This window comes from Cheilinus undulatus, linkage group 23, assembly GCF_018320785.1.
Source record: "Cheilinus undulatus linkage group 23, ASM1832078v1, whole genome shotgun sequence".
In the NCBI taxonomy this organism is placed as follows: domain Eukaryota; kingdom Metazoa; phylum Chordata; class Actinopteri; order Labriformes; family Labridae; genus Cheilinus; species Cheilinus undulatus.
The window spans coordinates 13,947,402-13,973,194 of record NC_054887.1 but is presented as its reverse complement, the minus strand read 5'-3'; the positions used below and the strand labels follow the sequence as shown (position 1 = coordinate 13,973,194).

Sequence of the window (25,793 nt, the reverse complement as noted above, 5' to 3'; positions counted from 1 at the left end):
TCAACATATTGTACTTTTAGATAAGCAGATTACGGTGACTGTGATGTTGTCTGTGATGTTCTTAAACACTTAGAATATTAATCTGAGGGTGTCAGTGACAAAAACAACTTTAAGTCAAAATGCTTTTATTTTTTGCCTCTGGATTAAGGATTAAGTTGCAGCCATGTAGTCAACTTTATGGCTGACAGCTGAAGCAATCACAATTCTTGCTGTTCCTATAGACATCCAGGCCCAAACATGTGGAAATAAACAGGTTCAGGTTTAAAGAAAGGCGAAATGTCCCTTTAAAGCTTTAAAACTGCCAGTGCACATGCTGAATAATCAGATTGATGGTAAAGTAGATCTGATGTAGCACAGAGATAGCTGCTGTTGGTCTAAACACGCCGTGGTTAATCAGGTTTTTATGAACATATTGGATATTAAGGTTAAGAGGTTATTGCCTCTGAAATCCTCTTTGTATGTTTTGTGTATAATCCTCCCCGTCAACAGTGAACGTGTAAGCTGTTTTTTAACACCGACATCTTCAACCTTTCAGGGGAAGTCAGCACTGTGGTCCCACCTGCTGCACTATCAGGCCCGAGAGGAGAAGGTGGAGCAGCAGGCCGAGTCTCCAGGTGAAGAACAAAACAAACACAGATGTCTGACGCTTACTGTGTGATGAATATCTCTAACATCTTTTTCTGCCCTCAAAGTGTCCAACGTTCCAGAGAGGAGGAAGTCTGACTGCTTCATCGGGATGCCGTACCTGCGAGTGTCTCTCATTCAAGACATGAGGTACTCACTGCTGCCATCTAGTGGTAAAAAAGAATCACCTCTGCTTAAAAACATAGCACTTCACAGTCAGGGAGTCCTAAATACTGTCAGTTTTCCCAGACAACTACATAATTAAGACATCAAAAGGTCTACTGGAGTTCAATTTCAACAACAAACAAACATAATTTATAAAGAAAACAGAAGTCAAATTTGTGTAAAGCAAAGGGAAACTCAAGCCAGATATAAATATATAATAACATAGTAGTGATTTCAGGAAATCTGTTTGATTTTTTTTCTGAGCTTTCATCGTTAAATTATCCTCCCTCTCTCCATTGTTCGTCTCTTCAGGCACATCCAGAGCATGTCGGAGATAAAGACAGACGTTGGGCGAGCGAGGGCTTGGATCCGTCTGTCTCTGGAGAAGAAGCTGCTCTCTCAGCACCTCAAACAGCTGCTGTGCCGACAAGCCTTAACAAAGTGAGCGCATACACACTAACAAACACATGCAACGCTCCTTTTTGTTGGGTGAAATCGATCACGTTGATGTCCCAACATCTTTTTAGGAGGCAGTCACTGCTTTTGTAGGGACAAAGTGAACCTAATTTTAGATTAATATATATGTTTGTCCTTTCTTTTGTTTCTAGGAAGCTGTACAAGCGTTACGCCTTCCTGCGCTGTGAAGAAGAAAAGGAGCAGTTCCTTTTCCACCTCCTCTCTCTGAACGCCGTGGACTATTTCTGCTTCACCAGCGTCTTCACTACCATCAGTGAGTCCGTAATAGCTGCATGTGACATCTGGTCACCTACTAGAAACAAGTAGAAATTTTTTTAAGGCAATCCTGCAGCAGCACCAGACAGAAGCTCTGTAATGTTGGCGCTTTAATCTGTTAATGCCCACTGACAAATATACATCAATTACATCAGGACCCCCTTAAACATGAGATACTACATCTGCCTAGTCTTGGATTTACAGGTGCAGCTGAATAACTTAGATATTTTAGTTATTTTTGAGTTTACATTAGTGGTTCATTTCAAAAAGTGGCACTCATATATAGATTCATTACACACTGAGTGAAATATTTAGTCTTTATTTATTCTAATGTTGATGATTAGACAGTGAATGAAAACCTAAAATTCCCCCATTCTGCAACAGGTGCAAATCCCTCTATCACATGTTTGGTGTCTGGTCCTTATTCTTTGATTTATTGTCTAAAATATGTAAAGGCTTTGGCTTTCAAACCCCAGCCTCTAAACTGAGCCCCCTGTACACATTAAACTGTTTGCTCCCCTTTATTTCTGAAGCTGACATGCTGTTTGTCCCTGCAGTGATCCCTTACAGAGTCGTCATCATCCCCATCAAGAAGCTAAGTAACACCATGACCACGTCCAACCCCTGGGTCTGTGTTTCTGGAGAGCTGGGAGACTCGGGCATCATGCAGATCCCTAAAAACGTCCTGGAAATGACGTTTGACGTGAGTGCTGTGATGTTTCACGTCTAATAGGGTGCGATGATTCAGTGTGAAGATTTTAAAATACGAGCTGAGTGCAGTTTGGATGAAAATATCACAGGATGGTGATGCTATAGTCAGACCAGCTTCCTGCAGACAGATAAGATTCACATATAAACCCAGTCCCGTTCGAGCTACGGGTTTCCTGCCATCTTCTCTCTGCATGTCCGTTCATGTTTACAGCATCATTGTTTGTTTGTTTTTCGGTTTGCATGTTTGTCAGAATCATTTTTGTTGCTCATCCATGTGTCTTAACTCGTGTCTCCATCTCCTTCAGTCTGCTTTCAGGCCTCACACGCACATCTCTGCCTTGTTCAAGGTTAGACAAAGCCCCCAGTTCATTTTCATCCATGTCTCTTATGCACTGCCTTTTCTCTTTAAATGCTTGCTTTCTGTTTGTGTGAGCTCTGTTTTAGTTTGGATTTTGCTTTCTTTTAGTGAGTGTTTGCAGGTTAGGAAATCCCACCTTTAGATTTGTGATGGATCTTTACAAGCACTTCAAGATGTTATGTAAAAAGTTTGAAAACTTCATCCTAGTTTAAGTTTGTTAAATTTTTCAGTACTGTTATTATACTGCAAGACATCATAATATTTTAATGATCAGAAGTCTAAAAGAATAAAACTTAAAAAAGTGCATTTCTTTCATAAGTCAGCTGTGTAGGAGAGGAATACATCTGTTAGGGCTTAGTGAGATTGATTACAGGTTATGTCTTTATAGTTTTAGCTGAATTTTAATTAGTAGGGCATCTCAAACTAGTAAAAATCTAACCATATTGAAACCTGTTTAATACCACTACAACAAAATAGAAGGCCTAGACAAGTGATAGAGGTCAATGTGGTGTTTTTAACTATCAAAAATGACAGGAAAACACCTACACTCTGTCTAAATTGTACAACAACAGGCATTGTTTTCATAGTCACTCAATTTAAAGTGATTTATTCACTGCACATAAATCTGTCTCTACAATTGGGAACGCGCTGCACATTCACTGCTTTTTCATTTGTTTGTTGTCATGATAGCGTGTAACTTTTATGTAAGCTACAGGTGCACAAGAGTGATGCATTACCAAATCCCCCCTATCATCACCATCATAGATGGTGCCTTTATTGGCATTTATAGCCTTTCAAAACAAGATTTCTAGATTCCTTGTCTCATTTATCTGCTTGTATTGTTCTAAAACCAACTGTCTGCAACTTGACATAACGAATTGCAGTAAACATCATGAGGTGGCTTGATCTGGGCTGCGACAGTTCAGTTCAGACAGGTGCAACCCTCACCAGGGACATTCTGAGACGGTCTTGTCACATTTTGAATCTTTGGTCAGATTTGGACTTATGACCTGGCTCCCATTTGAGGGAGTGTTTTTGGTGTTGTTCTAAAGACATAAAAAAGCCAAATGAAGAGCTGTTTGGAGCTGAAAGACCGACTCTTATGACTGCGCTGATACAAATAATCCACATCTCTGAAAACAGGCACAATGCCCATCACTCTCAGTGAGTTTGGATAGATATAAATAAAGCCAGGCTTTGTTTACAAGCAGGATACAGCAGATCAGATCAGTGCCGTCTTTCATGCATCATCCAGACTGAATGACTGTATGCAATCTGAGCTATCAGATAGCATCCACACAAAGTATTAAAGATGACCACCTGATATCTGACTGCCCAAAACAGATCTAGATCCTAGAAATGCATTGTCTAAATGGGTTGTTTGAGAGCAGTGAGACTCTACAGTGAGTAGTATTCAGATGCTGATTCACCTAAAAAATAATAGGAAAGTTGCACGGGATTGTGATTTGAAGAAGTATTGCATTAATTGAGGATCACATAGTGATCAATGCACTAACAGCCCTAGCTTTAATAATTGTTTAATGTGTCAGATATTTGTATCTTTGTATCATGTTTGCAGTTTTTATATCATAAATCAAGCTGCTTTGATAAACAAACAAATTTCAATCTCTGTCAATAAAGTCATCTTAATCTTTTCTGTGCATTCAGTGTCAGAATCTGGGAAAGCTGACCACGGTGCAGCTGGGTCACGATAACGCCGGCCTCCTGGCTAAGTGGCTGGTCGACTGTGTCATGGTTCGTAATGAGATCACGGGACACACGTACAGGTGAGTAAAGAAGGAAACAGGACAGGTAAATTAAGCTTATGGAGGATTACAACCTCTTACAGCCTGACTCTGTCCCCTGCAGGTTCCCGTGCGGTCGCTGGCTCGGTAAGGGCGTGGACGACGGCAGCCTGGAGCGGGTGCTGATCGGAGAGCTGGTGGTGCCGAGCGCAGAGGAGGATTCTGGGAGAGGCTGTCGAACCCCTCCGCTGCAGCGCTCGCCATCGCAGACTAGACGCATCAGCATCACGTCGATGTCTGCACGAGGAATCAGTCAGTATCTGCCAGCATGAAGACAACGTACAGCTTATATATCACATTTATTTTTGTTCTTTAAGTTTACATACAAGAAGGAAAGAATAAAAATCTTTTACCTTAAGTAGCGCCAAATAACATTAGTAATGAAATTTATTTGTTCAGCACTGTAGGGAAAGGTCCCACTATATGTTTTCTAATTATATTTAAGTGAAAAATTTTCATGAAAATAACCATAAACCATCACAGAGAACTTTCTACAGAACAAAGTCAATATTAACAATAGGCAAAAGTAATAGTTAACATTTTTCAAAGTTTACTTTCACTTGCTTTTATACTGGAGCCAGGGTTCATTTACTGATGAAGCTGTTTTTTTCACTGCAGAGCCGACTTCTGCTCAGATCCAGGAGGCGATTGGGGAGGCCGTCAACAACATCATCAAACATTTCCACAAACCCGAGAAAGAGGTCAGTGACTCAGTGCTGTCTCAGCTCTGCTGTTTAATTATCAATAAACATTAATTAATCAAAACTGTCCTTTTTCTGAACCCTTCAAAACACTGAAATGTGTTTATTTATATAAATTCAAACTCTTCTTGACACTGACATTGAGTATCATGTTCAAATCTCCTCCTTTAATTAGGAATGATCCAATAGTCAAATGTTCAGCAATTCATGGAATATTTTACCCTTTTATTAATTTTATAAATCAATCGTGGTCAATATAATTTGGCTGTTTTAACAACAACAAAAAATACCAGAAAAACCCTCTTTAATGTCAAAATGAATAAAGATTTCTCCAAAGTGATGTCAATTAAACAAAGACATGTAAGGTAAAATATGTGATTCATAAATATTCTCCCCCTTTAAAGAGACTGACCTACTTCAACAGAGGTTCAGCTAATTAGTGCTAGCAGTCGCACAATCAGTGAAATGGGGATCACCAGAGTGCAGGTTACCAAAAAGTATGTCAGGGATGGATACAAGAAAATATCAGAGTTAATGAGAGAGTGGCAAAGAGAGAGCAACTCAGATTAAATCTGGACTAGAGTCCAGAATCCAGGGGGGTGAATACTTTCATAGGCAGTGTAAAGGGATTAAAAGAGAAGAAAACTTAAGAAGTCTGGGAGCATTTTGAACAAGTTAGAGATGATCCCAGAAAAGTAAAATGCATCCACATCAACAGCTTTTGTCAGACAACTCAACGACAAGTAACATGGCTGACCACTTAAAGCGAGTACAGCCAGCTGTCAGTTATGTGAAAGATCATGTTCACAGAATTTTGTCCCTTTTGCACCCTTTCTGCAATTACGATAGATCACGCAACACAAGTATCTTCCTTGCTTTTGATCAGAGCATACTAAGAAAAGACAATCTAAAAGCGTTGTAAAAGTGAAGCTATATTTACCTTTGCAGGACATTGATACAAAACAGAAGTTTTCATGTGTCTATTTCTGTCGTCTTCTTGCAGAGAGGCAGTCTGACTGTCCTGCTGTGTGGCGAGAACAGTTTAGTTGCTGCTCTCGAGCAGTTCTTCCATCACGGCTTCAAGTCCGCCCGTCTGTTTCAGAAGACCGTGTTTGTGTGGGATTTTGTGGGTAAGTGAGGAGTGACAGCGCCCCCTGCAGCTGATACTCAGTGTTTTTTAATTCAGTTCCTGGTAAAGTCTGCTGATTGCCCCCTCCTCTTTCCTTGCAGAGAAAGCCGTTGCCTACATGGAGTCAGCTGACCAGATGGGAGACCTGCAGGAGACCGCTGAGCCTCTGGGGATGACCTGCCAATCACTCTGTCACTATGTCAGTGCCATCAACTCCACGCCGAGGAGCATCGGCAAGGACGGGAAGTTCCAGCTACTTGTCTGCCTCGGTGCCAGGTCGGCCCCTGCATAATGAAAATGAACACTATAGATGACTGTTGATATGAAGACAGTATGTTTCAATTCATCTTCTTTTTCCTCTGCAGGGATCGTCTGCTGCCCCAGTGGCTCCCCCTGCTGGTGGAGTGCCCCGTGATCCTGCGGATGTACGAGGACACGGCGCTGCTCAGAGACCGCTCCACTGTCAACGCCCTGATCGGAGTGGTGGAGACACTGCACGACTTCCCCATCACACTGGAGGCTTCGCTGGTTAAAGGCATCGACCTTTAGCGCCTAGAAGGACCAACAGGACGCTGCTCAACCCCACAACTTCATCCATAACTGAACCACCAGCTTCACACGCTCTTTAACATTTAACAGATCTGCTCTTGGATTTCACACGTCTGTGGAAAGAGGCAGCCAAGCATTGTGCTGCTTTAGATAGAAGAAGGAGCTTTGGATACAGTATTTTAACCCTCTTCTGGCTCTGAAGGCTCTTTGTGGTGCAGTTTTGGAAAACGTGCTTTCTATGTGATTGTTTTTCTTCCCTTAAGGCTGCCATTGTTCTGCTGTTTTATCACATGAAAATCAAGAGAAACTTGGGGCATCATCACACAGTTTTAGGGCTTTAAAGGAAAGGAGCTTTAAAGAGTAAATTTATAATACTGGGACAATAATGTTGTAGTTTTAAGAAAAAGGAGGCAAAATTTGAGGAAAAAGTGGCAATTTCATTATGAAACAAATGGAGTAATTCAAGAAACATTTACTTCAAGAAACTCTGCTGGCTGCGCTCCAAATTTTCCCTTTCATAATAAGATTAACAATATGCTAACTATACCATATAATAAGAACTTCCTTTTCATTCAAGTTACCCCCCCCCAGTAAAATCGCAACTGTTTTGTTGAAAATTTTAAAGACTTTAAACTCTACATTGTAGATTTTCTTCAAATATTTTTGTCCTAATGTTTGGTCTTAAAGCAGAGGGTTTTTTGTTTTTTTACTTTATTTTATTTTAATGTATTTTTAGCATTTAATTTTTCTTGTTGGTTCTCAGCTGAAGCATTAGTATTCCTTTCCAAGGCAAACATACATTATTTTTTAATTTAACCTTTATCTAGCCAGGTTGGTCCTGTTGAGGTCAGAGATCTCTTTTTCAAGAGAGACCTGACATCTTTACACTAACCTTTTTAATATAAGGCCACATTTAAAAAATAAAACAGGTTAAAAGAGCTGCTATTCATGGCTTTCAGCAAATAAACAAGAGGGAAAGAGCATTTGTTGGAGACTACTTTCAGCGGTGGGGTGGGGGGGTATCCTGAATGAAGGCTTGTCACATGTGATTATTTGTCTAAATAATCCTCAAGTGTGTGGTGTCAACGTGATTATTTTACGGCTCCAAATTGCGTTGTAGCCTCCCAGACCTCTAATAATAAATAGCAAAAAAATTTGATCATTACGATTCTAGGTCACATTGCCTTCAGTGTAACAACCAATGAGAGCGAGCAGACTGGGTATCGTCACCAGCCAGGTGTTACTAATGCCTTACACCTAACAACTTTTCAAGCGATTTCGAAGTCGCAGAAAAAAATTCTGAGGCTGAAGTAAAATCCTGAGAGTCTTGCTAAAGTTGCAGCATGCTCGAATGATCTCAGTCAGGTGTAAGGTGGTCATAAAACTCAATCTGAGCAGGTTTAAGGAAGTTCCTCTTCAGTCTTGGCGTTACAAAAATATCAAACGTGTTTGATATTGTCATATGTTTAGACAGTCTTATTTTTCAGAGATTTATTTTTGGGGGCTTTTTCTGCCTATATTTAGAGAGAAGTTAAAAATGAGTGAGAGAGTAAGGGAGAGACATGCAGGAAAGAGTCTTCAACTTGATCTACAAGACTGAAACAATCATATTGACACTATACTTCAGGACTGTGTGGTACAATCTTGGTTTGAATTTGCCACGCCCTGCGATCATTGTGATCATTACTTTTCAGAAGAAACATTCCAAAAACATATTAAAAATGAGGTAGTAAAATGAGGTGGTTAAGTAAAAGTTGATTTTTATGCTGAAACCAACCAAAACAGTGGCTTCCTGAGGAAGAAAATCTAAAAATGTGAAGCATTCATTGGAACGTGTCTTGCAGCCATTGCACGCTGGTTTGATCCAAACCAAACACAAAGTTTGGACCTTTGAACTTCTACTAGCAGCAGCTGATGTCCCCCATGTGTTAGCTATGTAGCGTAGCCTTCCCTCAGTACTTACAACTCCATAAACTGTGATGAATTCTCTTTCCTGCCTGTGACTTTAGCGCCATCATCCCCCGTTAGTGTTAGCATTAGCAAGCATGCCTCTGGGATGTGGACTCTCTGACACACTGGATCAGGAATTATTTCAAGCATGGAGTCATGGATTCACCAGCTCTTCATGCCATTTTTTGGGGGCATTTTCTCGTTTTCAGCCTGTGGATTAACACAAAAACTGACCTCTGTGACGCAGCTTGGAGGGCGGAGATGATCTTGTGGCTGCACTGACATTCCTACTGAATTACAGGCATCAACGTGGCTGTTTTCAAGTGTGTTTGTGTTTGAGAATGTGTCAGATTTCATGGATGTATGGCTGTGATATGTGTGTGTGTTTTCACCTTGATTTCATGTTTATATCTCTAAAAGTTTTAAAGGGATCTACTAGTTTCTGACATCTACTGTAACACCATTTAGCATTACACATTTAGTTAGAATATACATTTTGACAACATAGTCACCATAACAACAAGGAAAATGTTCAACTTCAAGCTTCTTCAATGGCTTTAAACCACATGTTTCACCTAATGAGGGAGAAAAGCGGTTAAAAGTGGCTCATGGTTAATTCTACAATCCATCCCTGAATGCTTTGCCAGTGCGAACTAGGAAGGCCATTATGAACGGATTTTCTTGAGCACTCAAATCCAAACAGGAAGTAAGCAGCTGATGCAGTAAATCTGGTCTCCTCTCGACCTCTGAAATGTCTAGTGGGGTCACAACGTCACGAGAAGTTGTTTGGCATGAAAAGGTTCATTTGGGTGATGGAACTTGCTGTCAAAAGTCAGAGAATAATCCATCACAGTTAAAGATGAATGAGGTACAGCAACAGAACAGCAGCCTCCTGATTAGCATGGCATGTCCTGTGCAACTACAAAATGAAGAATTGAAAACTGGAAATATCTGAGGTAATTTAAGAACTCAGTTAAAATATATATGATAGGAATAGTCATTTTTAATTAACTTAGACATTTCAGTGCAAATATTCCACATGTAGCTTCAAGAAGAATTTTTCAGTGGGACATTTTTTTTAGGTATTTTAGTGTTGTCAACCACAAACTGCAGTTACATTTTCTACCACAGGTGTCACCAGAGAGCATGAAACTGAGACTGGAAGATTCTGACTTTATGTAGGAACTTTGTGGTTTAAAGTTTGGCCTGAATCTTATAAGTGAATGTTAAATTTAACCATTTTCCTCGCGGTTACAGAGGAAATATCACACAAAATGAAGCAGTCGTTCAATCTACATTTAAGTAGGAAACATTTGAGCTGTAATGCAAACAATAGCGACCCATTGGAAAAAAAAATACTTTTTAATACCCAAATATTGAATATGCACAGGTCAGTGTACATCTCATTGCCCTCAGATTTCATCATTTTAAAAAGCTCACTGATTTCATTGAACCTCTACTCATTGAGGTATACAACCATGACTGAGTTCAGTGGAGAAATTAAAGAAAATAGTCCTGATATCACATGAATAAAGTTGATGTATTATTGGAATAACATCACAACATTTCAGCAGTAAAACCCTTAAAGAACTGAGCTGACAGTTTTTGAGAATGAAGTTGTAATATGATGACAAAAAGGTCATAAATTTATGATTAGAAAAGTGTTATCCTTGTTTTTTAGGTAAATCTTGAGTTCCTTCTGCAGATGTAATGATTATTTTTGTATTAATACAACTTAATTCTCTTAAGACTGATCTATTTTTACCACTTTATTTTCACAATATACCACCTGCTTTATCATTAGACTTTAAATTTATTCTCAAAAAGATGCCGGTTTATTCTCTTAAAACTTTACTTTCATAGCATTTGTACTTTATTCCTGTAATATTGTGACTTTCTTTGGCTTCAAAACTCCCTCAAAAATTCCTTAAAATGAGGGTAAAATGCTTTTTGGGACTACTTTTCATGATAACAATATAATTTTTGGTCATTATTGAGCATATATGATGTCTTTTTATGTTTTTAGCTTGGAGGTTTGTTAAAAATGAGAGGATTACAGAAAATATGCAACGTTTTTATCATTAAAGGAACTTGTTGAGATCAGTATGTGATGTCAGAATACACTGTAGCCGTTCAAACTAAATGTAAATTCCCATATGCATTGAATGCAGCATGATCTGTCTTGTATAAATGAAACGAGGAGTTAATTTGTCGTTCATGGTGTTAAACTTTGACTATTTAAACCGTACCTCCTGCAAAATGGACAATTTTTCTTTCAAAGTACCGTAAAATCTCTAATATAGGACACACTGGTTTATTAGCTGCAGTCTGTTTTGTGGCCCCCTTAAGAAACGGAGGCTGACTATCTGCTTTCATCCTCTATAATGAAGGTATAAAATGTCCCACAATAAGTTGTAGATTTTAAAAACCATGTGTCTTATACACCAGATTTTACAGTACACTGTCCAACCCTTTAAACGCTAGCTGCATGAGAGATTTCCGACACTGTCGCCACCTTCCTCTGTCTGAATATTGTTATAAGTATTCTCATTATCGCATGTTTAGACTGAGCTGTATTTATTCTGAGCCGTTCTGCAGATTTCAAGATGCCAGGACTAAAAGTTTGCAGCCCCAGATCCTTGTTGTATCTGCTGTTAACTTTGTAAACATAAAGCCTGTTTGAGCGTCTTCATTTCATGTATTTATTAATTTAGTGTTAATCCACTGCAGGCTGAAGGCAGCACTGTGATTTTAAGGTTAAAAAAGCCTGTGGATGAACTTGGAAATATCCATGTTTTTAAAGCATCAACCACTGGTTCCCTTCATGTGTTTTATCATGTGTAACCCTTCGTTTTCCTGCTGATGATGCCTCTCATAAACCCACAGCTCCGAAGCACAACAGATTCCTCCGACGTGTCCTGGATTTTCAGACTCTTTCCACATCAGACTTGTGGAGGAAACTTTCACTGTGGATTAATGAGATTCCTTTCTTTTATTTCCACACTTTGGCTGTGTGGATTTGTTACATGGACATGATTGAACGAGGAGTGGTTTTAACCCTGAGTGGATCTGCTCAAATAGGAAATTCTTCAGACTGTGATGTTAAAAAACCACTGGACTAATGGAGATTCATGTCTGAGTATGACTGATGCTCTGTTCTGATATTTATTATGAATATTTCAATTAAAAACACCCAGTGTGTTTAAGGTGAGCGATGTTTGTGTGTATTATTGAAAGAAACATCATGCACATAGACCACAGTGGTTTTTAACCCATGAAGCATTATGTTTGGATTTGGGATGCCTCATTCCACTGCTGCTCTCACTGTCGAACACCTGCCTTTTAAACAAAGATATTTCAGTGCTTAATGTCTAATTTTACAAAAATTTGGCTGTTTTCTCCAAATGAATCATGATTGGCAGCATATCTTGGCATAAATACAAAGCTATTCAAACCTATACAATTCTGAAAATAACTAGCACTTATGACCAATCTTAGCATGTGCATGAGTACATTTAAGATCGGGTACCCCATTCTGCAAGGCAGTTGTAGCAGCAACATCTCAGCTGGCCTATATTTAGGAACCGCTTATTGTTGATTACACAGAACGATGCACAGTCCATATCCCTTTGTAACTGTGCAAGGCGACATGACTACTCAATGAGAATATACAAAAGAACAGCAACTAAAAAGTAAGAAAAATAAATTACACAGTTGTAAATATTTTTGTGGATTGGAAATGTATTTGCTAAAGAGGAAATGTCTACATATAATTGAAGAAAAGAGATTAACTTGTCACAAAAGCAAATAAATGAATGAATAAATAAAAATGTATAAGGCTGAGAAATTAGACTGGTTAGTAGAATTAACGTTAAAAGGGGAATGGTCTGAATCAATACATAATAAACACGAAAGAATAATCTGCATATAAAGCGTCTTAGAAATAAAGATGAAACGGTGCCACCTCCTGGTAGACTTCCTGTCCTGCAGCCTCTTCAGCAAAAACTCTCTTTTCCCGCGTAAATCCTTTTATGGAAACACAGTTGTTTACGCAGCCTGGCGTCACAGCTGTATGCAAATTACACTGATTGAAAAAAAGAGGCAGAAAATGGTGGCGCGGGATTCGCACAGCACGCATGCGTGGACGTCTCCTCTGCGAGCACACGGGCTTTGTCAAGTTAGCTACTGCAGAAACGGAAGTCAGAGACGAAGTCTTCAATATACATGTTAAATTTCGTTGTAGCACCTCTCTATGCAACGATAAAACGAAATTATCTTCGACGATTACTTTTTAGACGTAGAACTCCACAACATTTATGAACTTACCATAAGCACAAGTAGACGTTTGAAATTTAAGTCATTCTCAGCATTAAAAATTTTGTTTTACTCATATTTTACTGATTACAAAAACTTAAAAGAAGCTGATAATTTGTTTTTGGCTCCCTTTGTGTTACTGTCTAGGATTAAAAGTTCATATTTTCTACTCTGATATGGACCTAGCTGGTCTGAGATAAAGGATGAAGCCTTAAGTTATGATAATTTAATTTTAGTCTAATTTCCTTTTTTTTTTTTTTTTTTTTTTAATTTGCTTCACACATTGTCGTCATTAAAACAAGCTTTTGATTGGATCAGCTTTTTTTTTTTTTTGCTTTGTACTTTTTTCTTCAGTAAATATGTTTTGATATTTTGTTACACTTGTTAACCTTGTGCGATATGAATTTATGCTTGAAATTTGTTTTTAATCAAATGTTTTTGTTTCATGAAATGTTTCTCTTTTGCAGCTTACTTTTAGAGCCAACGTATTTTGTGTGATGTCTAAATTAATTTTTTAACGATTGTGAATAAAAAAAACTTTTACAAAATAATATAATAATATAATGTAACCGAAATCCGGTAATTAAAGAAAAAAATAAACAAAAATAGTAAAATAAAATGATATTGAAGTGTTGGTCGTCAGATACTCAACTTTACGCTGGTTTTATTGTGAAACAGCCTACCGGAAGTTCTTACACTATCATGACTAATTGACACTTTAGCGGGCAACGTTTTAACTGCTGTCTGCATCGGCATTGTTTTACGCTGAATGAGAGACACTTGTTTAAAAAGCGAAGAGTCTTTTTACTTCTCATGACAGGACTTTAAATCCTTCATATTTTCACTCTGAATCACGGTAAGAGTGTTTTTATCACTTTGTGTTCATGTTTGTAGTGGTTTTGTCACGTCGTTGTGTGTCGGCGTGCATGAAAGTTAACTGATTATGATTTGATTTCACGTGGCGTCACCATAACCGGATTTTTCATCTGTGAAAATCCTTTTAGAGATTTCTCGGGTAATTACTAAAAGGCATTGGCGATATTTATTGTTAAATTGTCTGTTTTGCGTGTTTGTATCCGTTCGTGTAGCGTTAAGGCTAAGCTCCACTTTGTTGTCAGTATGGTGGGTGTGTTTCCTGCGTCACTGACCAGCCCTCCAACTCCATCGTCTCATTTCAAACACTGTAAACCGTCAAAAAGCTGCGATTTCTGTCATTGAAACCAACTGATTTAACTATTATCTTTTAACACGACGTAAATCCGACATTTTTATGAAAAAAGAGCAATAAAGCGTTCAAAAAGTTGGCATTTCGCTGCCCTCGTGCTTATATCTGCATCCTATTGTTGCGCATGGTGTGAGCTGCAGACCTTCGTCGACTTTTTGCATCATTTTAGAGTATTATTACAGCGTATTTTTGTGGAATTACTAAGTGAATGCAGCATGCAGCTGAAAAATTATGATCTAATGCTGACATTGCAACGCTAACTCTTAGTACTCCAAATGCCGCCCAAATGCAAAATAAGTGTAGTAAATAAGGTGGTCTAGGCTTTGGTTCTGCTGGAAACAATGCATTCTGCAGGTGATTGACACTTCTGCAGGATGCGCGTGCCGCTCCGTCTTCGTGCTGCAGCTGATTTGGCGCTCTAAAATCGCAAGTATCTTATTTGTCCCCACTTTTGTCCACTTTTCGGTCATATTTAGACAGTTTTGCAGCCTTGCATCGTTGTGTGGAACTGCATGGACAGCATCATGCAGCACGCCCCCTCCTCCTGCATCCATCCATCCTTCTGCCATGTGCTATGGTGGCTTTAGCAGGATTACACAATCACCGCCAGAATCACTGCATATGACACTGCACAGAGCTGCTCATTAGGCTTTCCAGTGTTAAAGGCAACGCCATATTCAGCGATCAACAATGAAGGCATATAAAATGAATCTTTATTCTGCGCACTTTGAATGTTGATTTTGTAAATTCAAAGCCAAATTGCTTTGATTCTGTTTAATTTGAGGCATGTAATAATTTAAAATGGATAAAAACACGTGAATCTGGCAGTTAAAGCAGATATTTGCTTTTTTGAGTGTTTCTGTAGTTGCCGATCAGCATCCTGCTGTGGCCACATGTCGAGCCTCCAGTTGCATCAGCACCACTGTTGCGTAAGAGGCAGATAGGCCGCTCTGTTCCTCCCTCAGTGATGCTCACACTGATAACCTGCATCATTCACACACTTACATACACACTCTCCCCCCTCCCTTCTCCATATGCAGGAGAAACAGGAGGTGGTCGGCTTACAAATGACGCAAATGCGCATATTACGCACATATACTCGGCTTGTATTGTATTTTGAAGTAAATCTGACGCACTTTGTGTGGATATGCTGAACCAAGCAGTGTCCTGGAAAAGACTTGAACAATTTTCCAGTCGTGGATAACATGGGAAATGAGAGAAATGGCAAGATATCATGGAAAATTATCAAAATATGAGCCCAATATCAAATCAAATTTCCCACAGTTGATGATTTTGTCACCTGAGAGGGTTAAATGAAGTTCAGGATCATAAAGTTATGTTACTTTAGATAATAGTAATGCACCCCTATTTGATCAAATTAAACTTGTGTCATACCCCTCTTTAGATTTTGCCTTTAGATTATGTAAATCATTATCAGATGCAGCTTGTCACTAAATGGAAAACAACTTGTATTTTGTGTTTCTTGTACTAATGTTGCAGGCATCCAATAAGAGTGTAGAGAGCTTGTAGCTTTGGCCAACTCTTTTGGTTTTATAAGACACCAGAGCTACAGTTTCAGTGTTCTAGAAAATCAGTTCAGTGCAGGACATTATAATGTTGCTCGTCCCTTTTCCAGCTCAGTATTAAACGATACATTCTGCCTTTTCTCTCAGGCTTCACATATCAGATCTGTTGTAAGAAAAAGCGATATTTTCCAGAGCAACACTTCAGTTTTTCATAATCGTCCAACCAAGAAAAAAAGTCTCCATTTATCAAAGACATTTTACTGAAAGTGCATCCTGTAAGTCAAGTGTGTTAAATCCAAGGTTCGGGGGCCAAATCCAGCCCATCCTACGGTTATATCCGGCCTGCAAGATCATATTTTTATTATAGTATGAGGGCTGCAGATTTCCTTCAATATAAAAATGTAAATCTAACCATGATAATTTAAATACCATTGTTAAGTCATAAAACTTTGAAAAAGTAAAGAGTAAAAATAATTAGATTTAAGGTCAGGAAGGTTGGAAACAAAATAAATTTGTGTTTTCATTTTATATTTTCAATTTTGCATCTCACAATTATTATTCAAACTTATGATTCTGACTTTTTGTTTCATATTTTGTAACCTTTTTAATTCCTAATTTTGAGTTTTTATCTCATAATTTGACCATTTAGCTTTACAATGTGAGACAAATTTTGACCTTTTAAGCATGTGATTTCAAATTTTATCTCATGTTTTGACATTTTCAGCTCCTAACTTTTACTTTTAATCACATATTTTGACCTTTTAGACTCATGATTTTGAATTTTGTTTCACATTTTGACATTTTCTACTCCTAACTTTGACTTTTTATCCCATAATTTGAACCTTTAAACTCACAATTGAACATTTAAACCCATATTTCGATATCCAATGAGCCAATTTTTATGGAATAATTTTGGGTGATTTTAATAGCAAATATTCAAATATCAATTTCAGACCTAAAACAAACAAACTTGAGTATTTAAAACACTTTGAAGTTTAAAAATTCAGAATGACAAAAAAAAGACCTCAGCTGGTGTTAAGTCTGTTGGTCCAGCCTAAAACTTGACAAACTTGTTATGACAAAAAGCAAAAGTTTACAGTCGATATACCTGTATGCTGATATTCACAGCCAAAATGTTGTTATAAATATTAACAGGTATCGATATCAGGCCGACACGATTGTGTATCTTCAATTTATAAGACAATACGTTTGTAGTTTTGGTTTACACCATATAGTGACAGACCATTTTATTTTGTGGCATAAAGAATCCTCATCAATTACTGTTGATATTTTTTTTACCTGCTGCCTTTTTTCTTTTTAGATGTTCAACTTTCACAAACCAAAGATGTACCGGAGCATCGACGGCTGCTGCATTTGCAGAGCCAAGTCGTCCAGCTCCCGCTTCACTGATAGCAAACGCTATGAGACAAACTTCAAGAGCTGCTTTGGGTGAGTCCACGGAGCCAGAGGGTTTACTCATAAACATCTCCCTGAGGGTAGAGTAGAACTCAAGGATTTCTAAAAAAAGCAAAGCCCTGTTGTGTAGAAATTAATAAAATTTCTGCTGATTCTCTTCATGTTAGAATCCTTTGGATGCTAAATAAGAGGACCCAGAATAGAACCCTGGGGAACACCACTAAAGTGCTAGATCACTGATGTAGAGAAATAAATATTTCTTCCACTATGTCACATTTGTTTGAGCTGACTCATTAAATTAGAAGCACACATACTCAGTGTCTTAGGGCAAAGCTGATTTTAGTCTTTTTGTCACTGCAGATTGGGTGAGGTGCGTTGTGGAGACATCTGTAACGCCTGTGTCCTCCTGGTGAAGAGATGGAAGAAACTTCCAGCTGGATCTAAGAAAAACTGGAATCATGTACGAGCAGACTCAGCACACATCTCTGATGCTCATGTTCAGCATTTTGTATTCCTCAGAGAACTAGCTGTATGGGTTTTTGACGCATCATTTGGCTGAAAAAAAAAACATGTTTTCTGTGTTTCAAGGTGGTCGATGCAAAGGCTGGGTCAAGCATGAAGGCCACTCTGAGGATGAAGAAGATAAAGAAGAAGCTGAAGCCCAAACAGATCAGTCGAGTGCAGAGTGAGCTGAAGAGAAACAGTAAGCTGATTCTAATTTAGATACTCCACAGAAAATAAGCTAAAGATTTTTTTTTTTTTTTTTTTTTGTAACCTTTATTTAGACAGAAGATTTTGCTGAAATTAACACTGGGTGCTTGGGATTTCTATTTTTATTGCTACTACATCCAAACAGCTATGATTATTGTTTTATTTGAACAATCAACATTTATAATTCTAGCATCATGACAGCCCTAGTTCTTTTGTTAATCTGGAGTTTGAATGTGCAAGTTTATATCCAGTGCAAATATTTGACCAGTAGATGGCAGTCCAACGTTTCATATGAAGCTATTTAGATTTTTAAGCTTTGCAGACACACTAAGGAGTTTAACTGGTCCCTCATCAAAGAATCAGAACATTTAAACTTTAAATCAATTTTGAATCCTTCCCTTTTATACTCAGTGAATTTTTTTTACACATAAACTGCAGCCTCTATTTCTATTTCTTGGATGGCATTTCCCAAATTGTCTCTTAAAGTTGTGCTCTGTGCTGTTTTTGTCTCCCTCAGACTCAGATGCACACAGCACCACCTCCAGTGCTTCACCCGCTCAATCTCCCAGCTACAGCAACCAATCAGACGAGGGTTCTGATGCAGAGCTTTCGCCTGGCTCTGCCCCTTCACAGGCATTCTCTTTCTTGGACCTAACTTACTGGAAAAGGTAACAAACTGGATTAAACCCTGAACAAAACATACTGTACTGGGGTACCTGCCTGAGTTTGCTTGAAGAGGTGGTCTCTGATTATGATTCATGTGTACTCGGTTACAGTATGTGGGAGATATGAATGCAGCCAGGCCTCAGTATGGGGTATTCACCAGTACCAATACTTACAGTGTTATCATTGAAGTTTCCTCTTCAGAGACTCAGGGATCATTGGCTGGATCCTTAATTCAGGCCTTCACTGGAGATAAGAGGCCTAGCCCAAACCCTGAAAAACAGCCCCATATCATTATCTCTCCACCAAACTTCACAGTTGGCACAATGCAGTCAGGCAGGTAATGTTCTCCTGGCATCAGCTAAGCCCAGACTCCCATCGACTGCCAAACACAGAAGCATGATTTGTCACTCCATGGATCATGTTTCCACTGCTCCACAGTCCAGTGTGCTTTACACCACTCTATATGACATTTGGCATTAGGCTTGGTGATGTGAGGCTTAAATACAGTTGTCAGCGGCTGCAGGTGTTGTGCTTACATTAATGCGAGTGGAAGTTCAGAGCTATGAAATCAGCAGAGCATAGGCAACTTCTACGAACCATGGGCCTTAGCGGTCGTTGACCCTGTTCTGTGATTTTACATAGTCTTATGCTTCATGGCTGAGTTGCTGTTGTTCCTAAACGCTTCCACTTTCTGATAATATCACTTACAGTTGACGGTGGAATATCCAGTTGGGCTGAAAAGTTACACACCGTCTTATTGAACCGGTGGCATCCACCAATGATATTTTGGCCGTAAAAATTGGCAGACATTTTCATATATGCCTAAACACTATCATGGCATTAATGTTGTACATCCTTTTTGTTTGTCAGCTGACAGCATTGTGTTTAATGTTTCAGACAGAAGGTGTGCTGTGGCATTGTCTACAAAGGACGCTACGGCGAGATCATCATTGACGCCCATCTTTACAAACCGTGCTGTCAGAGGAAACCAGACCTGCCACAGGAAGAAGAGGAGGAGGAAGGAGGGGAAATCGAAGGGGAGGAAGAGGAGCAGGAGGGAGATAATGTAGCGAACCTGTCAACGCCTTCCATACATGAAGAGGAAGAAGATGAGGAGAAAGAGGAGCTGAGTGATGGAGCACGATGATGGCAGCACAGGGTCGGTGAAGTCTTCCTCAAGGACTAAAAGTTCAAGACACTGACGTAGGACAAAACACGAAAACACTTAAAATCTGCCGCTGCTACTACTCACATTTTACATTCTGAATCAAATTGAGTGTTTAGTACAAGGAGGTAAATGTTAAAGCTGCTACGGTTGAACAAATGACTCTGGGATGGTTGTCAATACTTTTCAAAATGATGTCCTAAAATTGTACTTATGGCGTCCTTATTTTACAGACACTTTTCAGGCTGACAGATAGATCCAGAAATTAGTAAATTACTAAGATATGCTCGGTTTGTAGTTGCAGCCAAACATTTTCTCTTCTAACTTCAGCTTCATTCCCATCCCAGCCTACATCAGTCTTTTGTTTTGCCTCTTTGTACATGTATTTTTGAGATAATACCAATATTGTTGATGCATTCAGATAAAGTTAAAGGTTACAACACAAGGTAGCCTTTCTGCCAGGCTGTTCACACCACTGTTAGCATAAAATATTAGAGGTTTTAGCCCTGCCTGGTTCAAAAGTTTACTTCATCAACAATCATCAATGGAGGAAAAAATGTCCAAGCAGCCAGCCGAATTTCATCTAAGCAGCCTCTTCCACTTTTAAAACAGTTGTTTCTGTGTTTGTCAGTCACTTTGAGACTCTATTAATAACCTCTACATGAAGCAGCTTTAAGAAAAACAGACATTTATTCATTTCTTCCAATGTAAGATGACTGTCTCAACCCTCGACTGGGAAACTTCCTTCCAACCGTTGTCCGTCTTCAGTGTCAGTTTGCAATGAGATTGTGTATTTTTGTAAATACTTAATTTCTCTGAAATGCTGGATTATTTAATGCTGCATGGAAAACCTGGAGACCTCTGGAAAAATAACCCTTTACACTTAGGATGGAGCCATACAACAGACAGCAGACACTCCCTTTTTCTCTTCCTGACGGAAGCTCATTCACAAATGTTTCTTGAATTAGTAGTTCTGCTTTTTGTCTCTCAATTACAATTTAGCATAGTGTCCTAACAGCATGTGAAGCAAGCATCAGGGACAAAATCGGCTCATTTACGCTGGTTCCTGATGTATCCTGACAGACCATTAGCAACATACAGCACTGTTTTCTCCCTGTAGCATTGTTCCTTTCCTCCTCTTTGTTGTTCACATTGACGAGGAGTGAGAAAAGGGGAGATGACAAGGTATCAGGAGTGTCTGACAGGAAAATCCATTTATTTCCTTTTCTAACTCAATAGAGCATCTTATCTTGTTTTTTAAACTTGTGTTACTAATCCACAGCTGTGATTCATGTGTAGTGCTCGGATTTTTGACAATACAGAGGCTAAATGCTAATGTCAAAGTTCATCAATACAAAGCACAGTACTTCCCATTCCTTAGCAACAAATAAAAGTGAGACATAACAAGACTAGAATTTAATGTGCAAATATAATTCATAACAGATGTTGTGCAGATGGCCGATGTGGGACACTTTCTGATGTGACATCAGGCGCTGCCATACTGTTAGCACATGGTCTGTAAGTATCTGCCTGAGAAAGCATTAGAGGCTTAGTCAGCTTAGATAGATTCCCATAACAGTGTCCTAACGGTCCATGAATGAGGCAGCACTTGTGGTCTTAAACCTATAAACCTATTTACACGGCCACTCAAGTTGACAAGAACGAACAAGGGAGAAGGGAGATGACAAGGAACTGGGAATGTCAGGGTACAGCCCCATTAAACATGTCCAAGCAGTGATGCACCTAAGACAGCCTGGCAGCAGACCGTCCATCTCTGATTGCCCCTTACGCATACCGTACCGTACATTGTTTGAATAAAACCGAAAAAGATCAGAATCTAATCCCATATTAAATTATGTTTCAACCTATTTTAGAAGTACTTACAAGATTGGTGGCTCAATTTAGCTTTGTTAGGTTAGGCCAATGCTAACAAAGCTACACTAGCAATATAGTTAATGTTGCCACGGAAGTCAATGTAGCTAAGTCAGCTTTAGCAAACATAGCTTAAGCTAACTTAACCATGTCGATAAAGGAGCCTACATAGCTGCTTTGTGAGCTTAGCTTTGCTCTTTTAGTTACGTATCTATGTTAGCTATGTAGATATGTTATCTACGTTGCTACATTATCTATGTAGCTACATCATCTTCATAGCTACATAGCAAAGTTATGTTTTGATGGACGATACCCTTTTTTCCTATTTGCAGACTGTTTACTCTGCTTTATAAGGTTTTTGTAATCAGGTTTTTCAGGTCAGGTTTTTACTTAACTTTCGGTATCCGACCCTTATCTTAACCCTTACCCTGAACAGAAGTTCAATCTGGTTTTATTTTTACAGCATCTCACAAAATCGGTCGGCAAGACGGGCCATTAGAGATGTACAGTCTGCATCCAGACCCCTCTCGACCCACCACTTGTTAGCATGTTTATAAAGTGGAGACAGTTTTGGATTAACTTCCATATCCATGGTTGAAATGTTCTCTCACCTTTGTTAACATGGAGGCAAAACCAAACAGCTTACCACCATCAGATGCCTTTTAATAGCACTACACTTCTCATTCTTCACTATCAAAATAAAAGTGCCACAAATCCTATTATGTTTAGTATATACTTTAAACTAAGGGGAACTGAAATGTACTGGGCTGAGATATAAGTTTGTAATGAATGCAGTGTAGACAGCAGATGTGACGCTGCACAATGCAATGGGATACTTGATACTGACATGCCGGTAGGACACAGTGTTGACTTGTTACCCCTTTAAACTTCAAGCAATCTTTGACTTCATTCAAACTTATGTTATTGCTAATATGGGTTGTTAGCAGTACAGATATTGCACTTGTTTAATTTAGGGTTTTTATTCACAACCAGTGTTCTTGTGCTGGCAGGGACCACAACCTCAGTTTTGAGCATTTCTCACCAGTGTTTATTGCTGCTAGGCCAAAGCAGTTGACTCTTGCTGTCTTTGGTAGTAAACAGCAGAAGTTATGATGTCAGTTTTGAGTAGCTCTGCCCTTGTCACAGCGCTTTATTTTCTTTTTCTCAAGGAAAAATCGCAAAGTATAAAAACGGTGTAAAGGAACCCTATCCTGGCATTAGCAGAAGCTGCAGACCTTTACACTCAAAAAGTCAAGTCAGATCAGTTTCTCCTCCACCATTACTGTAAATAAAGCTAGTATTGTAAGTCCCGCCCCTTCTTGATTTTGATTGGCCAGCAATGGAGAATTGACATTGATGAGCTCAGGGTTGTCTCAGAAGTTGAACCTTGTTAACTGAGTGCAAAGCGATAAAACTTTTCCTTTAATTTATTTAATAAATACTAAATCAGGAAGAAAGAAGAGGGGAATGACATGCAGGAGCGGAGCCAGATCAGAACCTGCCCAAGTTAGTCCTGACTACCTTGGTTTTGTATTTAAGTCGAGCACTGCCAATAGAAAAAAAGCAGAATGAAGAATGTACCTTCACCAAACGTCCTGAAGTTTCTCTGTCATCTGTGTCACTCATATTTGTAAATAATCAAAGATAATGTACTTAGAATATTATTTTGATCATTATTTCAAAGGATAATTGAAGGTAAAAGCACATCTACATGTTCAGGAGCCGTCTACATGCAGCTGAAGATTTTAAATACTGTAAAAAGAAAACCGTTATAAGCTACAAAAACCCTCAGGAAGATTTAGGCGACACTCATCGTCACTCTTCCACAGCTTTGTTTTAACCTGTAGAAAAAGGCTCAGGAGCTATTTATATAGATAATTTCATAGAATAAGCCCTGATTTCTACATAGAGAAAGCTGTGAGGATTTTTCCTTCATTATTAAAATATTTGTAAATAAATGTTTGAGTTTGAGGCCTTTAGAGGAATGTTTGAACTCATGTCCTGCAGCTTTTTAGGGAAATCACATTGTTCTGAGCGTAGAGGATTTTGCATGATCTTCCACAGCAGTTATTTTTAGATTTAAAGGATCTGTTTATGTGATGTTGTACAGCTTTAATATATATTTTTGTACATAAAATGTAAACAAGCATCCATCCAAACCTACGTTTCAACCATGTAGTGAAAGTTTCATCATTAAATTCTGATTTTTTTGCCTAGTTAGTGCATTTTTGACCTGAGTGTTCAGGTTTTTCTTTTTTGGGGATTTTTTTTTTGTTTGTTTTAAAAGATGCATATTCAGGGCTTATAACTGTGTGTAAATCTCTGAAAGTTTTATGACATTTTGCAGTATTTCTATTCAAAAGTGATGTCTTGAAGTTTTATGAGTGCCAACAGATGGAAGCCCTAAGCAGACATGCAACCATATATTTTATTTTTCTCTATTTTCTCATGATAAAGGTAGAATTTGGGCATTTTATTAAGTTCTTGCTAAAAATGAACTTAAATTCAAGGGAATGACAGCACTTAATCCTGAGAAAATAAGATTAAATAAGTCAAGAGACCAAGAAAACCATCACACAGTTACTTGTAAACACTGAAATTCCCTTTTTCCAGTTTAAGATTTCTTTAATCAAAAAAACTTGTATTTATGAACTTTAAAGTATTTTACTTTCACTGTGATGAATTTGTTCTGTGGGATGTTTGTACAATGCTGCCATAGACTGAACACACTTCAAATGATTGTATTAAACTTTAAAGCTTGTAGTTTAGAGGGATTCTGTGTGATGTATATTTTTATTTAATTACACTAGTTTGAGATGTGATGTAGACGTTTTTCTCTGACCACAGAGGATTATTTTGCAGAGAGAGGTGCTCTACAGTTCATTTCTAAAAGTAAAGTTTGTATTTTTATAAACACTTGTAATTTCTACATGTCCAATAAATGTTTGTCACGTCTGATTCATGCTTCCTGTTTGATATTTAAAGGACAATTTCGGTATTTTTTTAACCCAATTTTGTACATTTTACAGTCTGAGTGAGTGATGGATAAATACACGCATATTTCCGCCTCAGCCTGGCTTCACCACAGCGGGTTGCATCGCCACCTGCCATGCTGCACACAAGATGCCGAGCTGATTCAGAACTCTGCTGAACAAGTGTCCTACAAATCCAAAAATCCCAACAATTAAAAACAAGTATACAAATGCACAAATCCATCACAATTTTCTTTATGACTCTCTTAAAATTTTACATGACCAACACATGTGGACAAAATTGTTGATACCCTTCCGTTAAAGAAAGAAAAACCCACAATGGTCACTGAAATAACTTCATACTGAGAAAAGTAATAAAAATGTACTGAAAACTAACTAATGAAAATCAGACATTGCTTTTGAATTGTGATTCAACAGAATCATTTTTAATCCAAAATCTTCCTGTGACTATAGCTGAACATATTCAGAAGTTTAAGGTCCATGGGACTGTAGCCAACCTCCCTGGATGTGGCTGCAAGAGAAAAATTTATGACAAATTGAAGAGATGATACAAATGGTAACCAAAGAGCCCAGAACGACTTCCAAAGAGATTAGAGGTGAACTCCAAGGTCAAGGTACATCAGTGTCAGATCGCACCATCCATGGCTGTTTAAGCCAAAGTGACCTTAATGTAAGACTTCCAAGGAAGACTACACTGTTGGAAGCAAATCATAAAAAAGCAAGACTGAATTTTTTTTTTATTGCAATGATTGCCTCAATATTAAGTTAAGGGTACCATCATTTTTGTCCAGGCCAGTGTTAATAGTTTGTTTAAAGATGATTCTCTTGAACCACAATTAAAAAGCAATGTCTTTCATTTGTTAATTTTCAGTAGATTTTTATTCTTTATAACTTTTGTCAGTTTAGTTATTTTAGTGACCAACTGTTTTCAACTGGGGTTTTCTTTCTCTAGTGGAAGAGTACCAACAATTCTGTTAATGTGTTCATTATGTAAGTTGATCTCGTATATGATCTCTATCTATCTATCTATGAAATAAATTATCTAGTATGACTTGCAATTAAACTGGAGATATAAAACACTATTTAGACTGGACAACAGAGAGAGAGAGAGAGATTTCAGTTTATTATAGAGAAAGAAATAAAAAACAGCAGTAGTTAATAGAGGCTAAAAAGAGTGACTT

The 25,793-nt window shown here is 38.3% G+C and overlaps 2 protein-coding genes across 4 annotated transcripts in view; both read left to right on the top strand.

Annotated features, from left to right (window-relative positions):
• The window catches only part of dennd5b (DENN/MADD domain containing 5B), an 80,586-nt gene extending 68,651 nt beyond the window's left edge, over positions 1–11,935 (top strand). For 2 of the 3 annotated variants that reach the window (XM_041780675.1, XM_041780674.1), the window contains 11 exons: positions 536–614; positions 693–774; positions 1,102–1,230; positions 1,398–1,519; positions 2,079–2,224; positions 4,259–4,377; positions 4,460–4,647; positions 5,014–5,096; positions 6,100–6,226; positions 6,327–6,501; positions 6,591–11,935. In XM_041780675.1, the coding sequence (XP_041636609.1) occupies positions 536–614; positions 693–774; positions 1,102–1,230; positions 1,398–1,519; positions 2,079–2,224; positions 4,259–4,377; positions 4,460–4,647; positions 5,014–5,096; positions 6,100–6,226; positions 6,327–6,501; positions 6,591–6,774 (1,434 nt within the window). In that variant the 3' untranslated portion in view covers positions 6,775–11,935. Of the gene's footprint in view, positions 1–535; positions 615–692; positions 775–1,101; positions 1,231–1,397; positions 1,520–2,078; positions 2,225–2,537; positions 2,580–4,258; positions 4,378–4,459; positions 4,648–5,013; positions 5,097–6,099; positions 6,227–6,326; positions 6,502–6,590 lie in introns of all 3 variants that reach the window. The other variant, XM_041780673.1, reaches the window with a different exon arrangement.
• Positions 11,936–13,761: 1,826 nt separating this feature from the next.
• On the top strand, positions 13,762–24,577 carry LOC121505747 (SIN3-HDAC complex-associated factor-like). The gene is made up of 6 exons (XM_041781298.1): positions 13,762–13,894; positions 17,111–17,238; positions 17,566–17,665; positions 17,794–17,908; positions 18,434–18,584; positions 19,480–24,577. The coding sequence occupies exons 2-6, from the start codon at positions 17,111–17,113 to the stop codon at positions 19,727–19,729; spliced, it is 744 nt and encodes a 247-aa protein (XP_041637232.1). The 5' UTR covers positions 13,762–13,894; the 3' UTR covers positions 19,730–24,577.
• Positions 24,578–25,793: the final 1,216 nt, after the last annotated feature.